General features: G+C 43.0%; 2 protein-coding genes across 4 annotated transcripts in view; both read left to right on the plus strand.

The window, feature by feature from the left end:
- Window positions 1-791: 791 nt before the first annotated feature.
- On the plus strand, window positions 792-2,908 carry LOC309814578 (small ribosomal subunit protein eS27-like; the record flags this gene model as incomplete). The annotated part of the gene is made up of 2 exons (XM_082640579.1): window positions 792-800; window positions 2,654-2,908. 2 exons carry the CDS (start codon window positions 792-794, stop codon window positions 2,906-2,908), a joined length of 264 nt encoding a protein of 87 aa, XP_082496705.1.
- A 3,672-nt stretch (window positions 2,909-6,580) lies between these two features.
- BICDL1 (BICD family like cargo adaptor 1) overlaps window positions 6,581-19,709 on the plus strand; it is a 104,735-nt gene continuing 91,606 nt past the window's right edge. For all 3 annotated transcript variants that reach the window (XM_082641392.1, XM_082641394.1, XM_082641393.1), the window contains exons 1-2: window positions 6,581-7,059; window positions 14,286-14,501. In XM_082641392.1, the coding sequence (XP_082497518.1) occupies window positions 6,622-7,059; window positions 14,286-14,501 (654 nt within the window). In that variant the 5' untranslated portion in view covers window positions 6,581-6,621. The remainder of the gene's footprint in view (window positions 7,060-14,285; window positions 14,502-19,709) is intronic.

Below are 19,709 nucleotides of genomic sequence, written 5' to 3' on the forward strand. Positions count from 1 at the left end.
TAAAAAAAATAAAAGGAAATGGAGGGGCTTCCCTGGTGGCACAGTGGTTGAGAATACGCCTGCCAATTCAGGGGACTCGGGTTCGAGCCCTGGTCTGGGAATATCCCAAATGCCGTGGAGCATCTAAGCCCATGTGCCACAACTACTGAGCCTGTGCTCTAGAGCCTGCAAGCCACAACTACTGAGCCCGCATGCTACAACTACTGAAGCCCGCATGCCTAGAGCCTGTGCTCCACAACAAGAGAAGCCAGCACAATAAGAAGCCCGCGCACTGCAGCGAAGAGTAGCCCCTGCTTGCCGCAACTAGAGAAAGCCCGCACACAGCAACGAGGACCCAACACAGCCAAAAATAAGTAAATAAAATAAATTTATAAAAAAAAAAAGAGGAAATGGGGAACTATATTCAATACCTTGTAATAGCCTATAGTGGAAAAGAACCTGAAAAAGAATACATATATAACTGAATCACTTTGCTATATACCAGAAAACTAACACAACATTGTAAATCAACTATACTTCAATTCAAAAAAAAAAAAAGGAAACAGGCATATAAAGGAAAATAAGTCAGACATAAAAGATATGAAAGATCACAGTGTCAGAGGGAGAAACCTGTGCTTTTTTTTTTTTTTTTTTTAAGTCCTCGCAGCTGTAGGATCTTAGTTCCCCAACCAGGTATCAAACCCAGGCCCCTGCAGTGGAAGCTCGGAGTCCTAACCACTGGACCGCCAGGGGATTCTCTGTGCTCAGTTATTTTATGTATTTATTTATCAAGCACCCACACTGTGCCTACCATGTGCCAGGTACCATTTTAAGTGCTGTACATACATGAAATCTTTTTATCTTAATAACAACCTAAAAGTAAAAGGGAAAAGAGAGTGTGGGGTGGGGTTGAGGGGACCCTGAGAGGATGAAGGGAAAGGTGGGAGGGGCTGCCAAGGTGAGAACCTAGAGATGGGAGGGGCTGGGAAGGAGTCCCAGCAGGGCATGCTGGGGCACCATGATGTGTAGCAGAGAAAGCACACTCCTACACCAGGCAGGGCAGGGTATCTGCTAAAGACTGACGCTACTGAGCATCAGCCACTGAAGTTAATGTTTTTCCCTTAAAAATCAAGTTGAGAATCAGTAGAGGTACACACACCACATTTTGCAAAATGTTGAGTCAATTCATCTCCAAAAAATATAAAAAGCTTTTGGGTAACATTTTAGGAATTTTTGAGACTTTTATGTTCCCACGACTAGTTCATAAGTAAAATATAAAACTTAAAAAAATGCACACACACAAAATTGCTGAATGAAAATACCAAGTGTAGAACTGCTTTATCACGTTTTGCCAGCTCCTCCTGTTTCTTCCACACTTAACTTTTCAAAAACAAATTTTCTGGAATATGTTTTGTCTTTTACACTTTCCAGTTTTTGCAGATCAGGATGTTAATAAAAATAAACAATTTGAGGAAATTCGATGAGTGTTATCATATTTGGAAATATCAGGGTTTCAAAAAAAAATTTCATGCTTTACTCTTAGTGATGTGACAACACTTATGTGGAAATCCATCCATTGCACGTTAAGATGGGTCATACCAAAAGCAACACTGAAGCAAATACATTATAAAGGAATATAAAAATGATGAAAATGTGAGGCTTCGTAACTAAGAGCAAACACTTTAGAGTTAGACAGCATCATAGTATCATGTCCTAGTATATACTAGTGTTATATACCAGCATTATAGGGTCATTGTGGGGATTAAATGAGATGTCATAAAGGATTTAAGGAATTAAATGCTAAATATAGTCTAGCCACTATTTTTATAGTATGAAGCAGAATAAACTAAATAATAAGCTTCTTAGAAGTCCGAGGGTTTTTATATCTTTGCTTTGATGAGTTTTGAATCCTGCCACTAATTTCCATGTGGGGAGGTAGCTTAGGGTTGATTCTTCTTAGCTTAGGGTTGACCTGTCTCGAATGGCTTTAAATCGGCAATTTTTGAAGTGTGGTTCATCAACTCCTGAGGTCCCAAAGAGCCTTTCAGAGGGTCAAGGAAGGGAGCACTATTTTCATAATAATTGCAATGATAGTAATTCTGATTTTATTAATAAGAGGAAACCTAATTTCATAATCTCATATTTTATTTCATAATTTCATGTGAGTAGACATAATACTAATTGTCTAATACTATTTTTGTTTTTCAGTGTGTTGACATTGGTATTGGTAGTGCAAAAGGAATAGCGGGTAAGTAACTCTGCTGATACCTTAGCATGATTCATGACAGTGGTACCAAAGCGAGTTATTCTTCACTGCTATGTGCTCACAAGAAGAAGAAGAAAAAAGCTCGGTTCATTTAAAAATGTGCCTGATGAAGCAGTACTTTTATTAGACCCCAATGCTTGAGTACACATCTTTTTAATATTCCATGTGATGAAATGGAAAGTACCGATAAAGCACTTCTGCTGCATAACTAAGTATGTTGTTGTCTTGAGAGAAAGCCCTTGTACCATCATTTGGGTTAGGAGTTGAACTAGTCACGTTTTTCATGGAACACTGTTTTTACTTGAACGAATGACAGACAGACTTTGGTCTTCAGATTTGGGTATTTGGCAGATATTTACTCAAAAATGAACGTACCACGCTTTCTGGCAGTGACAACCTCCCCACAAGAACGTGCCTCTCGCAAAGGATCTCCTTCATCCCTCTCCAGCAGAGAAGAGGAAACACAAGAAGAAGCACCTGGTGCAGAGCCCCGATTCCTATTTCATAGATGTGAAATACCCAGGATGCTATAAAATCACCACCGTCTTTAGCCATGCACAAACAGTAGTTTTGTGTGTTGGCTGCTTTACTGTCCTCTGCCAGCCTACAGGAGGAATAGTAAGGCTTAAGGAAAGATGCTCCTTCAGACGGAAGCAGCACTAAAAGCATCCTGAATCAAAATGAATGGGAAACCATCCCAATAAACACATTTTGGATTAAAAAAAAAAGAATGTACCAAGTCTGTCACTTCAAGGAAAACAATAGACACTATGGTTACCAATGATAAAATTGGAGCTTTCCAATAGAAATAAGAATTTTGGAAAACTGATACACACCTCAGTGAGCTTGATAGCTTGCCAATACATAAAGACCTTTCTGATGAGATCAGTGGTTATATTAATGAACGGTATTTTAAAATATATATAGTATAATGACATGTGACAATATTTGGAAGATCTGCATAACTCAGTGAATCAATATTTTCCCAATGACTGATACATACTTTTAAAGAATCAATCACACATGAGTAAAAGATCCATTCAAAATGAAAGGTAGATCAGTGGATTTCCTTGATGTGGTTTTAGATTCCACCTTGCAACTAACCTTTAAGAAGCTATCACATGTCGAGTTTTGGTGTATTATCAAAGAAAAATACCTTCAACAATCAGAAAAGACTGCTAAAATATTCCTCCTTTTCCCAATTGCATCTTTGTGAGACCAGATTCTCTCCATATATTTCAACCAAAACAAAACATCACCACATTGAATGGAGAGGCAGACATAAAAGTCCATTTTCTACTGTTAAGCCAAACATTAAAGAGATTTACAAAAATGAAAAACAATGCCTTTCCTCTTGCTCATTTTTTTTGGAGGGGAATATATATTTTTCATTAAATACATCATGTTAAGATTTAATAGGTTTATTTTAAGTATTTAAAATAAAAATTAAAATTTTTTCTGTTTTAATTTTTTTTTTTTTTTTTTTTTGCGGTACGCGGGCCTCTCACTGCTGCGGCCTCTCCCGCTGCGGAGCACAGGCTCCGGACGCGCAGGCTCAGAGGCCATGGCTCACAGGCCCAACCGCTCCGCGGCATGCGGGATCCTCCCGGACCGGGGCACGAACCCGCGTCCCCCACATCGGCAGGCGGACTCTCAACCACTGCGCCACCAGGGAAGCCCCTGTTTTAATTTTTAATACAGTAAATATCAATATCTAAACCTATATAAACTAAAGTTTTTTGAGATCTTTGATGATTTTTAAGAGTGTAAAGAGGTTCTGAGCCAAAAAGTATAAGAACCACTATTCTAAATAGTTCTCCAAACTTGGGCTGGTCTCCTTTAACTATTCACAAGAAGATAGTACTTAGGGCCAAACCTGTAGTAGAAAATGATCACTTCCTAGTCAGGTTAGGCAGGGGAACATTGTGAAGAAGGATCCTCAGAAATTAGAGTTAGCATTGTAATAGTTCATTCTCACAGTAACAGGCAAGTCTAATAGAGTAGGACCATCGAGCTTAAGGAAGGCAAGAAAAAGACCTTTAGGGAAAGACAGGCTGCAAGTCTGCATCAGGAAAAATAAATAGCTGAAACAAATGACTTTGGATTAGGAATTCTGTTTGCTCTTGATATGTGTGTCCCTAATGTATTTATAGGAGTGACTTCTCCCTTCCTGATCAAAAAATACAAAAGGGATTCTTCAGTTGGGTCTCACCATGGGCCCACAATTTCTGTTCAAGAGGGCATAATAAGAAGTGTGAGAACAATGCATTGTTGGAATGGTACCACGGTCAACTTTCAAAATTTAGCTCTAAGATTGATGTGGGAACCCCTCTATGGTCTGTCTCCTTTTCAGCCAACAAGAGAACAAAGTCAGCCCTGAAGCTCAGGACCTTTAGGATTCTGACCTTCAGCCTGAGGGTAGAAGGTAATGTATATACCTGAGTATTGTTTAGGCTCTGAATTTAATAAGGACAAAAAGCCATGAGAAACCATTTGACTCATTTCAGCCGCTCCGTGTCCTGAAATATTCCATCTTACTGTGATGAAAAGAATCAAAATATGATCTAACTCCAAAATGGGTTGTTGTCCAAGAGGAAGGGGAATAGTGACCAATTCTAGCTTCAGATGGGATTGTTTCTGAAAATAGAAGACAGAGCATTACCAATGAGGTCAAAGCAAGAACTGACTGGAATCACCCAGTAGGTTCTTCAGTCCTTGGTTTGATCACTGCAGGAAGCTTTCCTGATAGCACCTTGGATATCGACACAGGCCATTTTGATCACAAATTACTATTTACCTTCCTCAACACTTATATGTGAGGAAAGTAAAGAATAACGATATATATGTGAACCCTGGAGTCAGCCTGTCTGGATCTGATCCTGTATCTCTCAAGGCCTCAATTTCCTTCTCTGTAAAATGAGAAGAGTGATAGTACTGACTTTTAAGATTCTTGGGAGGATTATTTAAGATAATGCATGTAAAGCACTTAACACAAGACATGGCACATACTAAGCGCCTAATAAACGGAAGTTATCATGGAGCGTCTTTGCTTCGTATTCCCATCTGTGAGCAGTTTTTTCCGTTATTTCTCAACATAACCCTTTTCTTTCGGGGCTGCTGATCTCTGAGGCATCTGGTCCCTTATATCCCTGAGTCATCATCATTGAGATGCTGGGTTTCTGAAGTCATCCCTCCTACTGCTCTCTAGGGCTCCCTCTCTTGACTGCTTAGCTCTCACGAAGGCTCAGACCCACAAGCCGTGGCTGCGAGTCTCTGTCGGGCTTGGCCACCCGTCTTGGAGAAATGTCCTCAGTCCCCTTGGTGATCACCTAAGACTGAGACCCATTGGACCCAGAGAAACGCCCCAGCCCAGAAGCGGGAGTGAGGCCGGGGGTGGGGCCGTCCCAGGGGGTGAGGACAAGGCTAGGGGCGAGGCCGTTCTCGGAGATGCGCGCGAGGCCACACCCCGAGGTGAGCGTGCTGGGGGCGGAGCCACACCCGGTGGACGTGAGGCCGGGGGCGTGGCCGCGTCGGGGAGCCGCCCGGACAGTGAGGGAGGCGCCAGCTGTCTCCACGGGCGGCGCGCGCAACCCCCCCCCGGGCGTGAGGCAGCGCAGGGGTTAAGGCCGTCGGCGCCACCTGGGCGCCGCTGAGGAGACCCACGAACCGGCGAATCGCGCGCTGGCGCGGCGAACAGGTGCCCGTGCGCGTCAGGCGCCGGCAAGGGGCGGGGAGAGGGGGCGCGGCCGGAAGCCCCGGGCCGGGTGCGGCCGTCCGGGTGAACTGGAGGAGCTGAGGCAGTCAGGAAAGCGCTCGCCGGGCTGCGCGGCGCGCGATGTGGAGCCGCCGCCTCGGCCCCTGCAGCAGCCGCTGTCGCCGCCGCTGCTGCTGGGGCTGCCGCCGAGCCGAGGGACATGGAGCGCGGCTGCAGAGAGCGGCCACCGGCAGCAGCAGCAACGAGCGTCGCAGCGACAGCGGAGCGCCGCCCGCCCCGTGAGGCGCTGCCCGGCCGGCGGCGGCAGCGGGAGCAGCAGCAACAGGGTGGTTGAAAAGCCGGCGGCGGCCTTCTTCCTCGCAACCGCCCCTCCCGCTTCGCCTCCCCTCAGTCTTCGCTTTCTCAGCCTTCCCTTTGCCACCCTGTCCTCCTTCCCAGCGCTCGCGGAGCAGCTGAGCCCGGGGGCGGGGGAAGGGGGCGCGTGCCGCCGGCGCGGGGGAGGGACGGGGCGGCGCGCGCCGCGCCCAGGGCTCTCGGAGACCCGGGGGGCGCCTGCCGCGGCGTGAGGAGAGGCGCGGGGCGGTGCGACGGGGCCCCTCCCCCTTGCAGCCTGGCGCGCGCCGGCCGGGCCGCACCGCTGCGGGCTCCGCGCGCGCGGGCCATGTCCGCCTTTTGCCTGGGCTTGACTGGCCGCGCTTCAGCACCCGCCGAGCCGGACAGCGCCTGCTGCATGGAGCTGCCCGCCGCGGCCGCGGACGCAGTCGGGAATCCAGCCGCAGCCGCCGCCGCCGCCCTTGTCTCCTTCCCCGGGGGCCCCGGGGAGCTGGAACTGGCGTTAGAGGAGGAGCTGGCGCTGCTGGCGGCCGGGGAACGGCCGTCCGACCCCGGAGAGCATCCTCAGCCCGAGCCCGGGCCTCCAGCCGAGGGGGCCGAACTGCAGCCGCCGCACGCCCAGGATCCCGAACTGCTGTCGGTGATCCGGCAGAAGGAGAAGGATCTGGTCTTGGCAGCCCGACTGGGCAAGGCACTGCTCGAGAGGAACCAGGACATGAGCCGGCAGTACGAGCAGATGCACAAGGAGCTGACAGATAAGCTGGAGGTGAGGACGTCCCTCCTGGGAAGGGTGGGAAGCGGGGGTGGGGGGGGAGCCCAGGCACCCGCCTGCCGGCCCTCGGTAGCCTCGGGAGCCACTGACCCACCCCACCCCATCTCTTTCTTGCTCATCCTCCCTCACAGAAAACCACCTGGAAGGGGGGTAGCATGGAGGGTTTTGGATTATCAGACGAGGGCATTCATTGAACCCACCTGGCTTTCCCACCTATTGAACCCACCTGGCTTTCCCACCCTACTCACAGCAAACGGGTCTATGCACGGCTCCAAACACTGTGGGCCGTTCTGTATACGTACTGTACACAGCATCTAAAATAGAGTTTACAGTATGACTAATTTATACAGCACTGCGGTGATATCCGCACACAGAGAAATTAGAAAGTCGCGAAGCATTTAAAATATGCTCCATGTTTTCAGAGTAGTAGTTAATCGCTAATCAGGGTGTTAGCCTAAAGCGTTTCAGCTTTGGAGTTAAGGCCTCCAGATGCCCTTGTCTTAACTTCCCGGCAGCTCAGAGTTGTGGGAAACAAGTGCCCCTAAAGGAGCTTTATATAGCCTTCAAATAGTGAAGGATTAGGAAGTATCGTTCCATTGCAGAAATCAGGTGAGCCTGGGCTCCGCATGTGACCACTGGTTGTGGATTTGATTTGGACCTCAGTATTTATATGTATTTAAACAGTACTTTTCTGTTTCTGTTCTGGGTCTCACACATGCAATTGGATTGCCAAATGCAACCTGTGAGAACCATACAACTTTAACCATTGTTATAAATACCCCTTAAAGTATCTGTAAGATTTTTGCCACTTCTCTGGACCAAAGTCTTTTGCAGCTATGCCTGTTTGTTTTCTTGACCTTAACTAGAAAAGGGCCTTGAAAGTGGTACAGGTTGCCACCATTTATAAAAATTAGATTTTTTTTTAAGTGGGGGTAAGAGAGGTGCATATATGGCAGTGGGGATGAGCTTATCCTTTTCTGCCTGTGCATTTACTGTTGTTACCCAGTTTGGTTGCAACCAGTTCTTTTTATTCTTAGTTAGAAGAGAATAGTACAGCCCTGAATGAGGTCTGAAATTGACCATAGTCTGGTTCCATATCACTGCTGCGGGCCAGACAGTCAGAATGTAGATTCAGAAACTTTTCTATAATAAGTGTGTCTGTATTCCAACGACATATCAAAAGTAAATCAGGGAAGAAAAAAAGGAAACCACTGTAACCCTGTAGTTCAGTTGGCCTCTTAACTAGGTCTGCCAGTTGATGAACTCCTGAGATACCTCTCTGAAAAGTGGTTTGTGAAACCTATAGGTAGACTGCCAAAAAGCAACCCAGTGAATTGAATTGTTTAATTTTCACTTGAAGTAGAGGTCTAGGAATAAAAGGGTGTCTTTTTTTTTTAAGAGATTTGATTACAGGCTCTATATACAAGTACTACTGCAGAGATTTATGCTTGTGATTTGAAATTCCTTCAGTGAGGGACTTGATGAAAGAGACAGCTAACTTGAAAGGAACATCATATCAGTCAGTTTGATTAGTGATAGATTTCAGGGTAATCCTGAGTGTGCAGTTATACACATCCTGGTTTCCATTTGGAACCTTTATACATGTCTTCAACAAAGGAAAAAGGTATTCAAATTCTGTAACAAGCAAGGTTCTATTATAAAAGAGTAAATTACATTTGACTTTTTGCTGTTGACTTGATAGACAGTAATAAAATAGTTTAAAACTCTTATTAAAGTATTTAAAAAAATCTTCACTCCTCTCAGGTCAGCATATGAACTATAGTGTTAAAAGTTTATTTTTAATTTCTGGAAGTTGGTTGCACCACAGTATGAATGTACTTAGCACTACTAAACCAACAGTACACTTAAAGCTGGTTAATATGGTAAATTCCATGTTATGTATGCCTTACCACAATTTGAAAAATAACATTTTTAAAAAGTGAAATATTGATCAATATTAATGAGTGATGAGGGGGTTCAGTTATATAATTTCTTCTAGGTATATCTGAAAATTATCATTAAAAATTTTTAGTTTTTTTTTTAAAGTACACTTAAAATTATCAAGGTATTGTCATTAGTTTCTTGTTAATTCTTTTAGTATTAATATGAGAGTGACAAATCTCATTAACAGGGGCCGATTTCATTTGATACCTGCAAGTGAATTTTCCCTTGCAAATTACACCTGTAAGTATGTTTTTTAAGCAGCTTAGATTTTAGAATGTCTGCTTGAACAAATTCTTTCGAAAGTTTAATACAGCCACTCTGCTAGATTTTCAATTAAATTCAACATTTAGGAGTAGAGAACCAGCCATCTTACTTTAAAAAACATTTGTAATTTTCTACAAACTATCAGACAGTGGAGTCAAACACACTTTCTCATGGGTTAGTTTGAAAGATAAACACGAGTGGACTCTGAATGTTGGTTTGACTATTAAATAATGAGACTGTTTTTTTTTTTTTTTTTTTTTGGTACGCGGGCCTCTCACTGTTGTGGCCTCTTCCCATTGCGGAGCACAGGCTCCGGTCGCGCAGGCCCAGTGGCCATGGCTCACGGGCCCAGCCGCTCCGCGGCATGTGGGATCTTCCCAGATCAGGGCACGAACCCGTGTCCCCTGCATCGGCAGGCGGACTCTCAACCACTGCGCCACCAGGGAAGCCCTGAGACTGGTTTTGTTTTAGTCCCATCTGCTTACTTCTTCAAAATTGGCACCTTTCTAATTTTAGAACCAAGTCATTTTCAAGATCTTTTCTACTTATTCATTAGCTATTATTAAATACCTCTCCAGTTCTGTGCGCCAAACCCAAGATTGTGTTTTGTCATTTAAAACGTAAAGTACTTGATCTTACACTGCTCTCTCATTAAAGGCACACTCTTTAAAGTCTTTAAAGGTTAACATAGAAGTTTTTTAATTAGGCATCTCTTAGGGTTAAAATGAAGATTCATTTTAATTTGAGAGATTGTAAGGTTTTGGTCATTTTTTTCCACCCTTAAATTAACTATCCTGTATTTTATTCATTCCCTGAATCAGATTTTCACATGCTTAATTTTTAAATATAAATTTATTTATTTGTTTATTTTTGGCTGCATTGTTTATTTCGTTGCCGCGCTCATGCTTTCTCTAGTTGCAGTGAGCGAGGGCTGCTCTTCATTGTGGTGTGTAGGCTTCTCATTGCAGTGGCTTCTCTTGTTGCGGAACACGGGCTAGTTGTGGCTCACGGGCTCTAGAGCACAGGCTCAGTAGTTGTGGTGCACGGCCTTCGTTGCTCCGTGGCATGTGGGATCTTCCCGGACCAGGGATCGAACCCATGTTGCCTGCATTGGCAGGTGGATTCCTAACCACTGCGCCACCAGGGAAGCCCCTCATATGCTTAATTTTTTTTTAATGCCTTTAGATATTTTATTTCTTCTGCATCTACCGTTAGTCCTTTTGCTTTTAAAACATATCCAGCCAGGTCCTTGGTAGTTTCTTTTTTTTTCCCCAGAATATGAACTAAGACAGTAACTTGGGTTTATACACTTTTTTTCTTCAGAGATTAAATCGTTTAGTTTTTTAAAAATATGTTTTTAGGGCTTCCCTGGTGGCGCAGTGATTGAGAGTCCGCCTGCTGATGCAGGGGACATGGGTTCGTGCCCCGGTCCAGGAAGATCCCACATGCCGCGGAGCAGCTAGGCCCACGAGCCATGGTCGCTGAGCCTGCGCGTCCGGAGCCTGTGCTCTGCAACGGGAGAGGCCACAACAGTGAGAGGCCCGCGTACCACACACACACACACGCGCGCGCGCACACACGCGCGCACACACACACAAATACATATATATATATATATATATATATATATATATATATATATATGTTTTTAAAGTCCAGGATTCCCTTTTTTCCCATTCTAGCTGAGAGTGAATTATCTCTTACTGCAGAGGTAATCTCTTTCCTCAATTACATTTTCTTCCCCTTCCCTAGGCCAGTTCTAATGATTCTAGCACTGTTTTCTTTTTTAAGAGGCAAAACAAGTAAGGTGAAAATGATTCATAATTGGGTAGTACATTTAGGTAAGCAAACGCAGGGGTCCTTATTTGCATTCAGTGCTTGGTCCACTTAAAAAATAGTATTTTTCTTTGTATTTTTTAAGAACCATATCCTGGACCTAGGAGAATAGTACTGCTTTTTTGGTTCTTTGCAGAAATCCATTTCTGTAACAACGAATTTTAGGTGGGCTAATGATACTAACTTTTGTTTTTTCAGAGTTTTAAATAAACTTTTTTAGAAGGGTTTTAGATTTACAGAAATATTGGAAAGATGGTACAGTGAGTTTCCATATGCCCTGCCCCCCAGTTCCTCTATTATTAACATCCTACATTAGCATGGTGTACTTGCCATAATTAGTGAACCAATACTAATACATTATTGTTAGCTAATATCCTTAGTTTATTCGGATTTCTTTAGCCTTTGCCAAATGTCTTTTTCTGTTCCAGGATACCACCTTACATTTAGTTTGTGTATCTTCTTAGTCTCCTCTTTCCTGTAACACTTGCTTAGACTTTCCTTGTTTTTGATGACCTTGATAGTTTTGACATTAACTTTTTTCTTTTTTTATTGAGGTATAATTGACATACATCATTATATTAGTTTCAGCTGTAGATATTACCTTTTAAAATACCATATAACCCCAAGAAGCAGAGAATAGCATGGGCAGAGCCTGACCTCCACACTTGCTGATACTCTGCCTAGAGTTTACTGGTTAATTTAGCACTTAATTGGAAGTATATTCTAGGAGAAACCTTCCTTTTCTCAGAGTAGACAAAAAGCTAAATTCTGTATGTTCATTAATAGGAAGGTCTTGATTTTTTTAATTAAAGTATTGGGAAACCTGAATTAGGAAGTTTGTCACGTGCGCAAAGAAATGTAAGGACAGAATAGACTGATCGGCACCACCTGTCCTCAACCCTGCCCCACCCCCTGCAAGTGGTTTAGATTGTTTTAGTTGCTTGGTTGGGCTGTTCACTAACAGCTGTTTGCTGAATATTTTTAAGTCTCTCTGTTCTTTTAGAACACAAACCTAATTTATCTGGCCTCTCAGTAACACTGTGATTACTGAGTTCTTGCTGTTTCCTTCTGCTCAATCTTTTCCATTTTGGAAAAACTCAATAAAACCAAGTATCACAATTTTAGGCTGGTAATTACCATTTACTTCTGCATTTCATCTTTCTGAAATTTGTATAGTGACTAAAACATTCTCATTTTTGGGGAGTTTAGCAAAGTGAGGGAAGCGTAGAGCAGAAAATTTTCATGCTGAGGAGTACAAGTCCCTCTCTTGTCATTCCTTTTCCCCTGTGCTCCAAACTGAGGCTGTATAAAGTATAACTATAATGTGACTTTTTCAACAAATATACCAGAGTGGCTATATCAAAATTAATTATTCCCTTGAAGTGGTCAACTTTGGAGGCTATACACTTATTTCAGTGAAAACTGCCTTTGCTGATGTTCTCAGAATTTTAATTTTTCTGACTGCTCTGTCATGGTAAATTTGCATCTTTTGGGGGTAAATTAGACTTTCAGAAACATTTACAAGTCACTCAGAGCAAATTAGGGGAATAAAATGGCAGGATGAAATGAGATAATCTCTTTTTAGGCACATCTCAGATGTGAAGTAATGGGACTGATTTTCTTGTATAACTATGCACTGGCCCTTGAAGCTTTCCAAAAGAGGCATTCCAAAAAACATTCGAAAGATGAGAACTTGGGTAGAATAAGAATGTAGGTTCCCAAGGTGAAAAGATGTTTGAGTACTCTGAAGGTGAGGATTCAAATGCTCATCTTAGCTTGTTGAGACGATCTCAGTGCTTGATATCAACCTTCAGTGCATCAGAATTTCCAATAGAACCTAGATAGATAGATAGATAGATAGATAGATAGATGCCTGCCTAAGCCTCATCCCGTTCTTAACTGAATCGCATCTTTGGAATTAGTATTTAGATGGATATATTTTGAACAATTATACCAGAGATTTTCTGACAGCAGCAAAAGTTGAGGACCATTGCTTTACATTTCATATATTCCCTGAGGTATAGCTTGGCTTTTTTGTACATACTATGCTTTTTAAGTAGGAGAACATACTTTCCTCTGAAAAGACGAATTTGTATGTATCTCACAGAAATAAAAAGATGTTCTTATGTCCTTCAATCCAAAAGAGTTCTTTTCTGTCGAGCTGCTACCTCAAACCATCTGTACTTTCCCTGCATACCATTTGTCATGCTGTACAATTTAATACTTTTATCAAGACCTCTCCCACTAGAATGGAAACTCCATAAAGGTAAGGACCATTATGTCAGTGGCTAGCCTATAACAGGCACTCAAGAATGAATGAAAAGATCAGAAATAAATATGCAAGGCTAGTAAGTCATGATTTAATAAAAGTGGGCCTGAATCTGAACTTGCCTTAATGATTTTGAAATACAGTGCTATATATAGCAAGAAATATTGAGTTGTGATTTAGAGCATTAAACAAAGTCAAGTGACTAAGACACAAATCCCAGCTCTCCCTTGAGCTTGTTATTGAATCTCTTATCTTCTGCTGCTTCATTTGTAAGAAAAGGTGGTTAATCCGAAGCATCTCTGGAGTTCTTTCTAGCTCTGAAAATTCTGTGATTCTAAGTGCCTGCTATTATGCCAGGCATAATAGATGACAGCAAAAGAAATTTTCTTAAGGACTCATTTTAAGTTGTTTAAATGTATATTTCACCAATTAACAGATGATATACTAAATTTCAAGTGAGTTCCTAAGTCTAGAACCGCCATTCCTAAGGATAAGAGTAAACATTAGGTACTTTCAGTAGGAATGGCATTCTGTTGGTGAAATCATCCTTCCCTACTCTGGAAGAAGGGAATATTTTTGCAGCTGTGAAATGGGCAACTTCTCCTACGTGGCAGAGTGTTTTGTTGTGCTGACTGACTAGGAAAAAAAAAAAAGTTAGAAGAATGTGAAAAGAGGAAAAAAAATGAAGGGCTCTGGATTTTTTTTTTTTTAATATTTATTTATTTGGCTGCACCGGGTCTTCGTTGCCGCATGTGGGATCTTAGTTGCGGCATGTGGGGTCTTGTTGCCTGACCAGGGATTGAACCTGGGCCCCCTGCTTTGGGAACACGGAGTCTTAGCCACTGGACCACCAGGGAAGTCCCTGGAATTTTTAACGGTTCTAAAATCCTCTTCATTTTTCACCCAGCACTTAGAGCAAGAGAAACACGAACTAAGAAGACGATTTGAGAACCGAGAAGGGGAGTGGGAAGGGCGTGTGTCCGAGCTGGAGAGTGATGTGAAACAGCTTCAGGATGAGTTGGAGAGGCAGCAGGTTCATCTACGGGAAGCAGATCGAGAAAAAACACGGGCTGTCCAGGAATTATCAGAACAGAACCAAAGGTTATTGGATCAACTCAGCAGGGTGAGTCACAAGTTAAGAATTTATGGTATAAAATACTAAAAGTTGAAACAGAGTTTCTGTGTAATGTCAACCATATATAAGGTAAGGGTAGTTCTGATTTTTGTTGCCTTTGGTATTGATATCAACAAATGAAGTATTTTTCACCTATAAGAATTTCAGCTGTGGTGAACTAGGTGTCAGGAGCAAAGACCCTTGCCTGTCATTAGTCAGCTGTGGGACTTTGGCAGTCACTTAACTTGGGAGTTTTCTCATTTTTAAAATGTAAGAGTTTGCTTAGTGATTCGATGTTCCTTATATCTCTACAAGTCTGTGATTCTTTTACCTAGAGAAAGTCTGTCACTGGTAAAATTATGTTAATGCATTTAGTTCAAATGTTAAATGGTGCCATCTTTAAATTGAAAAGTTTAGGGAAAATTTCTAGAGCAAATGATTTTCGTTGGTACTACATTTGCGAATGTACATCCCTTCTTATTCTTTAAATATGAAGGGAGGTATGTGTATCTGTATATAAAATGTGTTCTCTTTATTTCCACATTAAGTAAAAGTTCTTTATTTGTACCTTTATAGGGTGGTGTCATGGAAGTATTAATTAACCGAAGTCAAGATTGTAGAATCATTGCAGAGAAGGAGTTTGAGGGCTGAGTAGGTGGAAATCTAATTTCAATACAGAACATACTTTTTAACAAATGCAGGCATGTTGTTTATGCCCTGGTCTCTAAAGCCACCTACTTTTGAAAATTAAGAGCTGGATTTACTATCGTACCTCAGACCTTCTTACGAGTTGAAAATAAAACGAGTTCAGTTACCAGAGGAAAAAGAACTACTCTGATAAAATCCCTAAGCACAAACGTTCGCAGGAGAGCACTGCCTTTGTCTGCATGGTTAGTGTTTGGTGCTTAAGTCTCTGGGAAAGGCTTAGCTAGGGCAGCATGTGAAGTTATTTCACTAGTTTGTGTCATAGTTGCTTCCCACGGGGACCCTGAGACTGGTCAAAACCTTCATGCCTCACAGGGAAGTGTAAAGTAAATGCTACCACAAGAGAAACGGAGAGGAAGAAGGAGAGGTACGGAAGGAGTGAGTGGAACAGGGTATCTCGAGGGAGATTGGGGGGGGGCAGGGGAGAGATAGAAGGAGAGAGATGCCTAATAACTTGGAAAATAGCTAGTTGCAGGAGCTATCAGTATGTGAAGGTGAGAATTCAGGTGGTAGGTGGAGCTAAAGATCTTGCCTGCAGGTTTCTCATCTAGGGAATCAAATCACATTTTAATGGCTGGAAAGGAAGAGCTGGACAAGTTCTTCAAGAAGTCATTATAGGGCCAGCTCAGTAGCCTTTCTGACTCAGTTCTATAACCTTTTTTAGCAACTGGGAAGGGATTCTCTATCCTTGTAAGATTTTATAGGTTTTTTGGGGTTTTTTAAAATAAATTTATTTATTTTTGGCTGCGTTAGGTCTTCATTGCTGTGCGCGGACTTTTCTCTACTTGCAGCAAGCGGGGGCTACTCGGCGAGTGGGGGCTACTCTTCGTTGCAGTGCGTGGGCTTCTCATTGCGGTGGCTTCTCTTGTGGAGCACGGGCCTCAGTAGTGTGGCTTGCAGGCTCTAGAGTGCAGCCTCAGTAGTTGTGGCACCCGGGCTTAGTTGCTCCGCGGCATGTGGGATCTTCCCAGACCAGGGCTCGAACCCATGTCCCCTGCATTGGGGTGGATTCTTAACCACTGCGCCACCAGGGAACTCCAAGATTTTATATGTTTTTGAGGCTTTATTCATTATTCATGAAAGATTAACCAAATAGACCTGGCCAGATTGATTTATTTTTTCCAAAAAATTCATAATTATTCTGAACTAGTGTTTCTTATGGAGACTTATGAAAGGAATACAACAAACCAGAACAATTTAAGAGGAAATTATTTCTTGGGAACTAAGTTCATGTTTTAACGTGAGCAGAAGCCAACTCGACTCCGCTTTCTGATCTGGTGAAAGATAAGTGGCCAGAGAAAGCAAATATTAATATGACATAGCAAGAACACTGAGCTTGGAATTTGGATGAATGTTGAATCTTGACTCTGCTTCTCATTAACTGGGTGACCTTGTTTGTGCTTCCCTTTCCTTATCTTTATTTTTTTTTTTTTTTTTTTTTCTTTTTGCGGTATGCGGGCCTCTCACTGTCGTGGCCTCTTCCGTTGCGGAGCACAGGCTCCGGATGCGCAGGCCCAGCGGCCATGGCTCACGGGCCCAGCCGCTCCGCGGCATATGGGATCCTCCCAGACCGGGGCACGAACCCGTATCCCCTGCATCGGCAGGCGGACTCTCAACCACTGCGCCACCAGGGAGGCCCTATCTTTATTTTTTATTTAAAAAAAATTTATTTGGCTGCACCAGGTCTTAGTTGCAGCATGTGGAATCTTTAGTTGCGGCACACGGGATCTTTAGTTGTGGCATGTGAATTCTTAGTTGTGGCATGCGAATTCTTAGTTGCGGCATGTGGGATCTAGTTCCCTGACCAGGGATCAGACCCGGGCCCCCTGCATTGGGAGCGTGGAGTCTTAGCCACTGGACCACCAGGGAAGTCCCCCTTTCCTTATCCTTATTTTTTTTAATTATTTTTTAAAATTTATTTTTGGCTGCGTTGGGTCTTCATTGCTGCGCACGTGCTTCCTTTAGTTGCCGTGAGTGGGAGCTACTCTTTGTTGCAGTGCACGGGCTTCTCATTGCGGTGGCTTCTCTTGTGGAGTACAGGCTCTAGGTGCACGGGCTTCAGTAGTTGCAGCACGCGGGCTCAGTAGATGCAGCATGTGGGCCCTAGAGCATGTGGGCTTCAGTAGTTGTGGCGTGCAGGCTCTAGAGCGCAGGCTCGGTATCTGTGGAACACGGGCTTAGCTGCTCCGCGGCATGTGGGATCTTCCCGGAGCAGGGCTCGAGCTCCTTTCCCTTGCATTGGCAGGCGGATTCTTAACCACTGCGCCACCAGGGAAGCCCCCTTTCTTTATCTTTAAAATGGAGGTTGGGGACTTCCCTGGTGGCACAGTGGTTAAGAATCCGCCTGCCAATGCAGGGGAAAGGGGTTCGAGCCCTGGTCCGGGAAGATCCCACATGCCGTGGAGCAGCTAAGCCTATGTGCCACAGCTACCGAGCCTGTGCTCTAGAGCCCGCAAGCCACAAGTACTGAAGCCCGCGCACCTAGTGCCCGTGCTCTGCAACAAGAGAAGCCACCGCAATGAGAAGGCCGCGTGCCTCAACAAAGAGTAGCGCCCGCTCACCGCAACCATTGAAAGCCCGTGCACAGCAACGAAGACCCATTGCAGCCAAAAATAAATAAATAAAATAAATAAATTTTAAAAATAAATAAATAAAATGGAGGTAAAAATTTGTACCTCGTGCAAGTACTGTTGAAATGAAAATGAGGTAATGTGTTTATGTTAAGCAGAATACGAAGTTAATATGTTTCCGTGTTGATGGTTATTTTACTAAGCCAGTATCTTTATAGTTGAGGTTCCTCTGCCTAATTTCGCTGTAGAAAATACTGATAAGCTGTTCCCAAAGGAATATAGGAGGATAACATTTCCACTAGATCTAGATTCTTGTTATCCTCTCTGGCCTTGAATGTAAGCCCTTGGTGAGTTTTGTGGCTTTTTTTCCCTTTCTCTTGTTAAGCAGGCCAAGCCCCTTGGGTTTCCATCAGCAGCCAGTTTAGATTGCATTTTATTATCATTTTATTAACTGGGTATTCAGGAACTAGAGGAGTTGGGTACTTTGAAGTGAAATAAGATTCTCCTAGGACAAGTTAACAACCAGCAAAAGTAGTAGAAGGCCATGCTTTTCTAACAATGTATATAATGTGTTTTTATAAGCGTGAAATGTATAATATCTAAAATGTAGTATATTTCTGTGATGCTTTTGTCCAAAGTTTTTTTTTTTTTTTTTTTGCGGTACGCGGGCCTCTCACTGTTGTGGCCTCTCTGGTTGCGGAGCACAGGCTCCGGACGCGCAGGCTCAGCGGCCATGGCCCATGGGCCCAGCCGCTCCGCGGCATGTGGGATCTTCCCAGACCGGGACACGAAGCCGTGTCCCCTGCATCGGCAGGCGGACTCTCAACCACTGCGCCACCAGGGAAGCCCCTGTCCAAAGTATTTTTTTTATTGAAGTATAGTTGATTTATTTGTCCAAAGTATTTTTAAATGTATTTCTTTGCTGCCATGTTTTTTTGTTTTTGTTTTTAAATAACTGCTTTATTGAGATAGAATTCATATACCATAACATTTACTTTTTAAAAGTGTACATCACCACTATCTAAGTGTACAATAGAACATTTCACACCCCCCAAAAAGAAGCCTGTACCCATTAGCAGTCACTCCTCGTTCCGCCTAACACCCTATCTGACACCCTGACCCCTGGCAACCACTAATCTACTTTTTGTCTCTATGGATTTGTCTGTTCTGGACATTTCATGTAAATAGAATCATACATATGAGACTTTTTGTGACTGACTTCTTTCCCTTAGCATAATGTTTTCAAGGTTCATCCACTATGTAGCATATATCAATACTTCATTTTTATGACTGAAGAATATTCCATTGTATGGATATAACACATTTTGTTTATTGATTCATTAATTGATGGACATTTGGGTTGTTTCCACTTTTTGGCTTTTATGAATAAGACTGCCATACACGTTCATGTTCAAGTGTTTGTGTGACCAACGTTCTTTTCAGCTCTAAATTAGGATGCTATGAGCATATGTATCCCATAAGCTTCTGGATCCTCATTATGATGAAGGAAGGGATGGGTACTGTTGTAATTTTAAAGCTGAGAAAAGTTGAGGGACAGAAAGATATGTGACTTAATTAAGGCTCTTCCGGTTCAAGACTGATGAAGGTTCCTGTGCCTCAATTTCAAATTTCTGAGGCAGCAATTAAGGTCACAGACTTTGGAGCCCAGACAGCCCTGGGACCAGACACCATCTCTGCTATTTACTAGCTGAGTGAGTATGGGAAAGTTTTTCCACTTTTTAAAAGCGTAGTTTCCTCCTCTGTATAATGGAAACAATTACACTATTACTATTATCTGGTGCTGTTATGAGGACTAAATGAGTTAATGTATGTAAAGCTCTAACCACAATATCTGACATACAGTGAGTACTCAATAAATGGTAGCCATTATAATTATCATGTCCTCATCATGTAGATGAGATTTCTGCATCTTGTCCAATGT

The sequence above is a fragment of the Mesoplodon mirus genome (assembly GCF_964341445.2).
Source record: "Mesoplodon mirus genome assembly, chromosome: 13".
In the NCBI taxonomy this organism is placed as follows: Eukaryota; Metazoa; Chordata; class Mammalia; order Artiodactyla; family Ziphiidae; genus Mesoplodon; species Mesoplodon mirus.